This window comes from Pteropus vampyrus, unplaced genomic scaffold (genome assembly GCF_000151845.1).
Source record: "Pteropus vampyrus isolate Shadow unplaced genomic scaffold, Pvam_2.0 Scaffold1, whole genome shotgun sequence".
NCBI classification, from domain to species: domain Eukaryota; kingdom Metazoa; phylum Chordata; class Mammalia; order Chiroptera; family Pteropodidae; genus Pteropus; species Pteropus vampyrus.
The window spans coordinates 32,065,690-32,075,303 of NW_011888782.1; the positions used below are offsets into that span (position 1 = coordinate 32,065,690).

General features: G+C 35.1%; 1 protein-coding gene across 1 annotated transcript in view; it reads left to right on the forward strand.

The window, feature by feature from the left end:
- LOC105288998 (cell surface glycoprotein CD200 receptor 1-like) overlaps window positions 1-9,614 on the forward strand; it is a 40,149-nt gene that overhangs the window by 18,463 nt on the left and 12,072 nt on the right. The window contains exons 3-6 of the mRNA XM_023525613.1: window positions 797-877; window positions 5,442-5,489; window positions 8,328-8,642; window positions 8,761-9,009. Coding sequence (XP_023381381.1) covers window positions 797-877; window positions 5,442-5,489; window positions 8,328-8,642; window positions 8,761-9,009 — 693 coding nt within the window. The remainder of the gene's footprint in view (window positions 1-796; window positions 878-5,441; window positions 5,490-8,327; window positions 8,643-8,760; window positions 9,010-9,614) is intronic.

Below are 9,614 nucleotides of genomic sequence, written 5' to 3' on the forward strand. Positions count from 1 at the left end.
TCTTTGAAAACCTCATGTGAAAACCATTCTTTCTGTGTGCAATTTTCTTTTTCCTTCCACCTTCCCGGAAAACTCTCAATCTACTAAGATCCAGGTTAGATATCATCTGTTGCAGGGAGTCTTCTTTTACCTCTGCTCTCTTAGAATTAAGCATCACTTCTTTTTAGCTTTTGGACATTATGCATACTTTTATCATCACTCTGAAAACTTTACAGTATGTTTGCTTACATAGTTGCTTCCTTTCCTGAACTTTAGCTCTTGGAGAGAAGAGATATTTTTTATTATGATGTTTCTATGCCTAGCAAGTGCTTTGCCAAGTAGTTGCTATTCAAAATATGCTTATTAGCAATTCTCACTTAGAGCTTGCCCTATAAAATTTGAAGTTAATAGATAAGTTGTATATATGATGTGATTTCAACAATGCTTAGGAAAATCCTTTTTAGTTCCATACCAGCATCTAATTAACATAGTGCTTCTAAACCTTTTCTACCTACTCACTGGTGCCTAAAAAGTCTGTAACAAATAGGAAAACCCTGTCTTCCACAGAGACAGACTAAATACATATAAGCCAGGGAGAAGAAATACTTAGATTTGAATATGAAGACAGGAAGGTGGCAAGGGACATTCTGGGCCTAAAGTAAAGGTATGACAAAAAGGCAGGAAGATTGGGTCAAAAGTTTATACTGGGGCAAAATTTTTTGAGAATTTTGCTTGCTTGTCATAATTTGAATTTTCATTGGCAATTAACTAGGAGTCAGGTATACTAATATATATTTCTCTCTCCACCCTATTTCAGAGTGCATAAGCACAGAAGTAGATGATTCTGTTACAGTAAGCAGCTCAACGCAGAACATGGGCAAGGATAATTGCAGTTTGGGTAATGCTCATCTTTTAATGATAATTCTACTAGGAGAGTGCTTGATATTTGTATAGTTTTTACGTTTTAGAATTTTAAATAGTCTTATATGCATTTATAGTGTGTATTGTCTAAAATTCTCTAAAGAAAATACTGCTTAAGTTTAAGAGTGTTGGTAAATTTTTCATTCTGAAACTATTTTTGCTTATTTAGTACTTATTTCAAAAATGTGATCAGTAAACAAATCAATTTCCAAAATATTTTTTATTCAATTTTGGAAACATGTTATTACCTTATAAAAAACTTTAAAAAATAGGTCTTAGCAGATGTTAGTGGTTTATTTTTTGTGCCCTACCACCCAGCCCTACTGTCTCTTAAAATTTTGTTTGCATTACAGTTAACTTTTTCCTTATATTTTCAATTGTTATTTCTGTGACATTTCTTACGTTGAATACTTAATGTAAAAATAATTCCAATGATTTCAAAATGCATTCTTGGACTTAATAAATATCTCTTTTAATTACATTCAATTACTCACTACCTAGAAAAATTACAGAATAAACTATATTTACAGCCATCTACAGAATAAAATAAGTAAAATAATTGTATAAACTATAAATCTGAGGTGTGGGGATAATACATGAATGTAGTGGGTTAAATGGTGGTCCCCCCAAAAGATATGTCCACCTGGAACTTATGAATGTCACTGTATTTGGAAAAAGACTCTTCAAAGATGTAAATAGGTTAAGGTTCTTGAGATGTGATCATCCTGAATTAGAGTGGGTCCTAAATTCAATGACTAGCATCCTTAAGAGACACAGGAGAGAAAGTCATGTGAAGAGGGAGGCAGAGATTGAAATGGTACATCTACAAATCAAGGAACACCAAGGATTGTTGGCAGTGAACAAAAACTGGAAGAAACAAGGAAGGATTTTTCCCTAGAGTCTTCGGAAGCAATATGGCCCTGCTAAAACCTTGATTTCAGACTTCTGGCTTTCAGTGATCAAGTTTACTGTTATATATATTATTTATAAGGAAGTGAATATAATGAGTAATTATGTTACTTTTCTACTGTAAATATGTTTTAAAAACACAATTCATATTTGTTTCAGTCTATATATGTATATTATGTATATATGTACAATGTGAAAGAGTTAAATTAGATTTTTGATGTTAACAATGTAAAACTATAATCTTTCTAAATTTAAAAGAAAACTTGGTTTCATATGAAGAAATTAAAGAAAAAACACAGGACCATTGATCAGAAGCTTTAAATATTTGTTGTACTACTTTGGTGTATACAAAGCTTCCAGCAGGACTGAGTAAGAAGGACACACTTTCTATTGATATGAAATTCTATAGCAACTAGCTGCCAATCGAGATAATAAAACTCACACATTAGCAATTAACAAAGTTTTAAAAAAAATCCAGTATTTTAAAAATAATCAGAATAATATTTGAAAAAATAAGCATAAATCTTTTATTCTTCTAAAAACAATTTTTGTACACCTAAGAGTACATTCTAACTCATGAGTTTTATCTCTGATATGAGAAGTTGTAAAGATAATTTACTGATTTTCCCAATTTACTGATTCTCAAGGTATTCTTTGGAAGGAGGTGGATTTTTGCTTGATTGTAGGAGAATTTGGTACTTGATTTGAGAGATTTCTCCTTGGGTCTCCATTCACTGAAAAATTATTAAGCAGAAGGTCTCTTTTACATTCTAGCCCACTGGGAGATCACTGAAATTCAAATACTTGAAGACATTATTTAAGTCATTTATAAAGACACCACTTATTGTAAAACCAGGCTCTTCTAACAGAATCTTGTAGTATCTGGACACTTATTTAGTTATATTTGATAAGTACTAATATGGTCAAGTTGCCAATATTCCCAGACAAGTTTTCTAAAATGAGAATCCACTGAAATGGCAACAATTTAACAGTTTAGAGCATGAAAATTATTTGCGTTGTCACTAAAAGTAATAATATCTATAGGGCATATGACATAAAATTCAAAAGATAGAAGAAAAGCCTTTAAATATCTCCTTAAAGGCATCAATTGGGGTTGAGTTCTTCAAACTTTCCATTGGAAATAGACTATACTTTTAAAAATAGAAAGCAGGTCTCATGGTTGCAGAGGCCAAAATGCCCACTAAGGAAAGCCCTTATCTGCTAAAGTAACCTTTGTCTTCATGGCTACCATGTCTTGATCACTAGTCAACTACTTTAACTGGGAATGGAGCAGGGCACATTGTAATTTTCTTATTCATCAGAATCCTATTGGATACCCTCAATACTTGCCATACTTCACTTAAAGTAAGAAAAAGAAAGAAGGAAGGAAGGAAGGAGAGAAGGAGGGAAGGAAGGAAGGAGGGAATGGAGTTGCTATTTATAATAAAAACAAAATAGGAAATTTATTTTACTTGTGGGAAAACTTGGAGTTGTTAGTAGGAATTTAGTTTATTTTTAAGGCAAAGTAAGCAGGAAAAAATAGACTACCCAATAGGTATTTATTGTTTTTAATTATGGTAAATACAAGAAATTAGAGCAAACAAATCACTATACTTTAAATCATGAGTCAGCAAACTATGGCCCATGAGCAAAATCTCGCTAACTGCATATTTTTGTAAATAAAATTTCATTGGAATAAGGCCACACTCATTTATTTAAGTATTATCTATTACTGCTTTCTAGATGCAATGGCAAAGTTGAATACTTGCAACGCAGACTATATGGACTGCAAAGACTCTAATGTTTACTTTTTGGCCCTTCACAGAAATATTTGTAGACCCTGATTTTTCCCTTCCAGTACTCCTACCCCACCTTACTTCCACCTCTTATTCCTAATAAAACTTTAAATTTTCCTCTCAATGTTTCCAAATGAAAACTTCAACAATACCATCACAAAGTACCCATATCCTAAATTTCCTTCTGTTATAAACTCTCAGTCTTGGTTGTGGTCAATTTGACAATGGAAGAGACCGACAGACCCTAGAACACTTGGAAGCTGGATTGTGTTAGGATGGAAGAGGTCTGGAAAGGCTAAGCTATTGTGAGAGCTATGATTTTTAGAGCTTGAAAATCTAGATCTGGGTAAACCTCTGAGGTCAGCTCTGACTTTTTATCTGCTACTAGAACAGATTCTTGAGCCCAATATGGACTAAATATAATAGAATCTCACTCTTCGCCTTCCTTCTCACCTAAGCCAATAACAGTTAGCTGCCTAGAAAAGTCAAATTATTTCAGAGATCTATTTATTGCTCATTTCTAAGGCCTTTACTGAATGTCTTTGTTTATTTTTTTTTAATGTAGTAGAACTGCATGCAAAATTAAAATAGGAGAGCAAGAAATATATTTTTATAATGGAAGGCTCACACGAACGGTGGTCTTATAAACTCAGAGGAAGAACTTTTTTATGCCTTAAAATTATAAACAATATTTTAAAATCATTGTTTTTTAAAAAACAATACTACAAAACAGAGTTTTTCAGAAACTAAACTCAAAGTAAATTAAGACTACTTTGATTATCAGAAACTCTGTAGAACCCAAGAGAAGGAATGCATTAGGTCTCAGGAACTATGGAATTGGAAATTTCAGCTAGATAAAGATTGTCATTTCTGTCTGTCTATCTGTCTGTCTGTCTCTCTGCTTCTGCTTCTGCTTCATTCTTCCCAAGATAGATGCATTAATCAGGGTTCCTCAGAGAAACAGAACAATAGGATGTGTGTGTTTGTGTTTGTGTGTGTGTGTTTGTGTGTGTGTGTGTGTGTGTTGAGAGAGAGAGAGAGAGAGAGAGAGAGAGAGAGAGAGAGAGAGAGAGAGATTTTAAGGAATTGTTTTAAGGAATTGTCTCACGAGATTGTTGGGGCTTGGCAAGTCCAAAATCTGCAGAGTGGGTGAGCAGCCTGGAGACCCAGGGAAGAGTTGCAGTTTGAGTCTGAAGGTGGTCTACTGGCAGAGCTGCCTTTCTGCCTTTGACTAATTGAGTGAAGCCCACCCACATTACGAAGGGTAATTTGCTTTACTTAACGTCTACTGATTTAAATGTTAATCTCATCTAAAAATATCTTCATAGAAACATCTAGAATAATGTTTGACTCAGTATCTGAGAACTGTGTCCTAGCTAAGTCAATACATAAAATTAACCATTATAGTAGGAAAAATGGGGAAAGAAGAGGGATAAATTATTCTTCTCAGTTCTGGTTCCAGAATTCTCAAGAAAGTACTCTGATTTGTCCAGCTGAGTGAAGTATCCAACACTGAACCAAACAACTTTAATCCGGGGATGGCTGCAGAAGGGGTGGGGGCAGGGTCACCCTTTGCAAAATAGTTGTCAAGCACCAAACAAAGTACCTCATAAATAAGAAATACTGATTAATAGCTTATGAAAGTACTTTTCAAATGTTAACATATTTTTCATTTAATGATGGACTAATTCTAATTTCTGGTTTGTAAGGCTTTTAATGTTATTCAGTTATGATTAACTTATTTTCTAACATGTTTACATCAGTTTTTGTGGAGAACTAGTGGATTCCATTCCATTTAAGTGCCTAAAATTTACTTTTCTCTGAATATTTTTCTAGCTTCATCTATGGACAAGAAGCGGAACCATTTAAAACTTCCCGTAGAAGGTAATATATTTTTTTTCTAGAAGCTAGTACTGACAAGATAAAGTGTTAAACTTCTTTATAAATAAGTTGCTGGTCTGGTCTGAGGGCCAGCCTTGTGTCTAATTGAAGAATATGGCTGTCTGAAAGCTGTGGTGTGAAGGACCCTAAATGACCCTGTCTCTCTTGCCCAAAGCAATTGAATTCCGTTAGAAGATTATAGAGCTTTTTCTATCAGGCACTGTGCTAGGCTTTATGGGGTACACAAAGATGAGCAAGACTATCAGAGAGCCCTCAGGGAGCTCAGTTTTATGGGGGCATACAGACATGACCACATTTATTACACAAAGCAGAGGAGATGAGTGCTCACATCAAGTGTATCAGGAGTGTAGAGGAAGGAACTGTTAGCACCAGGGCTCAGAGAAGGCTTCACATAGGATGCAGCATGAATTGGGTCTTAGAGGAAGAGGAATATTATACTAGACAAAGAGCAGTGTGAAAGTCATCTCAGAGTCAAGAACAATGTGAAGAAAGACATAGAAATTAAATTGTGTTTGGTGTTCTCTTTCTGAAGTAAGGGGCAATGTAGGGGTTGATAAGATTGGCAAGGTGAGTCAACTTTAAAAAGAGGGCTCTCAAAGCCAATACAAAGACATTTAAATGTTTTCTTCAGGCAGTGAGAGATCTCTAAAGGGTATTAGAGTTGAGTGAATCACATCTGTGTTATAGAATGATGTAACTGGCTGCAATGTAAGTTATGAACTGAAGACAGGATAGTTTTGAAATAGAAATAGAAGTTAGGAGACTTTCACAATAATCTAGGTACATGGTGATGGGAACTTAAGATAGGGGATGGTAGTGAGAAAAGAAAGAAAGGAAATGCCCAAAAGCCAATTTGAATTTGTCTGAGTGCACAAGGCTGGATGAGACTAGAAGGTATTTACAGACAAAAGATCCAGAAAAGATGAGCTATGTATGACTACTGGCTTTGGAGCAAATTTGAGAATCTACTCTCTATCCCCTCAGTGAAGTAAGAAGTGAAATCACCCTGGCTGATCACAGCAGTGTATGAGGATATATTTGTTAGATGGGTGGCAAACTCATTTAGTGTGGGGTAGTGGCTGGACATTGTAAATTATAAAAAAAGTAATTAAAAAAGATATAAAAAAAGTAAAAGGAGAGTGAAGAGAGGATGAAATAATTGCAATATGATAAGAACTATCATTAAAGGAGAAGGGCGATTGACTGAAGTCCAAAGAATGGAGGAAGGTAAAGGAACATAGAATATCCACTGTACTTGGAACCCTCATCATCGGAGTTACTTCCTTGGATACTGTGGCCCTGTTAAAATACACATGTATATTTGACTAGCTAATACTTTCTTTAAAAAAAGATAGATCTTGAGAATAAATATTAAGCAAACATATTAACACCTTATAGTGTTTACAAGCTATAGTTCAAACTCCTCAGAATACAGAGCCTTCACAACTTGCTCCCTCACCAGTCTTTTTTATTTCTAGTTTTATCTTCAGCATCTTTCCCTTGTGGCACATATGTGCTTATCCACACCCAACTCTAGTTCTCTAAGTCAAGTTCTTGCTTCCCTTTAAGCCTTTGTCAAGTTGGAGATTCCTTCTGTAAGGGGATGCCACCTGGAGTGGTGGAAAGAGCATGGATTTAATGCCTCTCAGATCTGCTTTAAAATCCTCCCTCTTTCTTCATCCAGTTAAGTGATCTTTATTTAGCTGTAAAATTCAAAGGCTTGAGTACATCACAGGAGAAGAAGGTGACCAAAAGAGGAAAGGAGAGAAGATATCAAATGTAGAGTTTAGCACAAATAAGCTTCATTCACATAAAAATTTTACCCTGCCATAGTTGGCTCTGCTCATGTTAAACCGATGAAGTCACTGATGTTCTATTACAGGTGAGTTGTAACAGATATACCTTATCATCTCTCAGTAAACCCTCCACCAGTCATGGACACATTATGTAGGTTTATGGGAAAGCATGGGCTTTCATGTTGAAAAACACTTATAGGTTGCAGGGCTTAATTTTTACTTTAAAAGATGGGCAAAAGAGGTCAGCTTCTACTTTTAATCCTCATAATTAGATTGAAAGCATGGAAACAAAATCTGTGGGAAAATTTCACAGTTGAATTCTTTGGGAGTGTGTGACTGAACAGGAAGGAAGGAAGAAAGATTGGTTGAGTTTGCTGACTTTCTGATTTTCCAAATAAAAAATAAACTTAAAAAAATTTCCAGCTTGCTCAACCCAAATGCCATCTCAGTTATTTTTAACACCATATACTTGCAGCATTTATGTTTGTCTGAAGTACCACCCTTAAGGATCAGTATTTAGTTCTGATATCACTGATTTATTCTCTCTTATCAGAACTTAGGAGGCCACAACCACATCACTAATTATTCCATTTTCTGTCCTGAGGAGCATGAGTTATAAAATAAATCTAATGGTCTCTGACCAGAACATTCATTGTCTTTGCCTTTTAATTGAGAATTGTGTGTTCTTGGTCATTTCATAGATATCAAAACTCCTGAATTAATTTCAAAATACTTAAAATATTTTTTACACATATAATACATATTGTTTACCTAATAATACACAATATAGGAGAAAATGAGTTAATCTTTGGATTCGGTGTCATATGTTATGTACATTTTGAAAATGCTTAATTTTTTTAATGTAAGTCTAACATTTTTGGAATAAGACCACCAGCAAGTAATGTTCTAGTACAACTTCAATGTAATATGTTATGGAAAATTTAACACACTTATTTACCAAGCTTTTTTTTTTTTGTCTTTTCCCAATCATTCTTTGTGTGTGTATGTGTGTGTGTGTGTGTAGTTAATGTTTCCCAGTCTGTACTGGTGGATACAAAGGTCGTGCTCCCTTGCCATCCTACCCTGTTGAAAACAGAGTTGACGACATGGGAAATAATCCTCAGAGACAAGCCTCCCTGCACCAGAGCCTACAGGAGAGATACAAATGAGACCAGGGAACTAAACTGTACTGATAAGAGAATAACCTGGGCCTTCCGACCTGACCAGAATTCTACCCTTCAGATTGATCCAGTGGCCATCGCTCATGATGGGTATTACGGGTGTCAGACGGTAACACTTGATGGGGATTTCCATGTGGGCTATCACCTCCAAGTGTCAGGTAAGGGGCATCATATACTGTGGCATTTCAGATAATCAGATTTGGGACTGAAATAAATATCTCTAAATTCCATATCTTATGTGTTAAGACTGATGTATTTTTCCCTACATCTCTGCAGTGGCCCCTGAGGTGACCCTGTTTCAAAGCAAGAATAAAACTGTGGTGTGCAAGGCAATTGCAGGGAAGCCAGCTGCACAGATCTCCTGGACCCCAGAAGGAGATTGTGTCACTGAGCAAGAATATCTGGACAATGGCACAGTGACTGTCCAGAGTACATGCCACTGGGCAGATAGCGATGTGTCTACTGTGTCCTGTTCTGTCTCCCATTGGACTGGCAACAAGAGTCAGTCCATAGAGCTGAGTCAAGGTAAGTGCCTATTTCTTTTAGAGTAGTGAACTTGATGGTCAACTTTTTCTTTCATTGGAAGATTATGAATGACCAAATAGAATGTAAAGAAAACTCGAACTCCTAATTTGTAGATATTGTCTAAAACCTATCTGGGAAATATCTTAGTATGTTAGAGAATTTATTCATATTCCTTTATCAAATAGAAAAAGTTAATTTAATAATTTCTTTCCTGTACATTCTCTAAATATAGTGTGGTGGTCATTAAAATATTATTTGATAATTTAGTGATCTATAGGCTTTTACTTTGAGATTAATTATTTCTTATAGTGGTCACCACTTTGTTACCTTGAGTAAGAGACAAGTTTCTTTCCCCCTCCTTTGTCATCTAAAACTAGTTCATCAATTTATTCACCAAATATGTGTTGAATGTTATTTATATGTTTAAAGCTGGTGATACAAAAATGAAAAGACAGGGGCTATATCTTCCTATTATTCCAGGAAGTATAATCTGGTAGGAGCACAGCTTTTGGTGTAACATGACTTTTCATTTTCTAGCTGTGTGATCTTGAATAATACTTAATTTCTCTGTCTCATGATCTCTTCATCTGTTAAATGAGGATGAT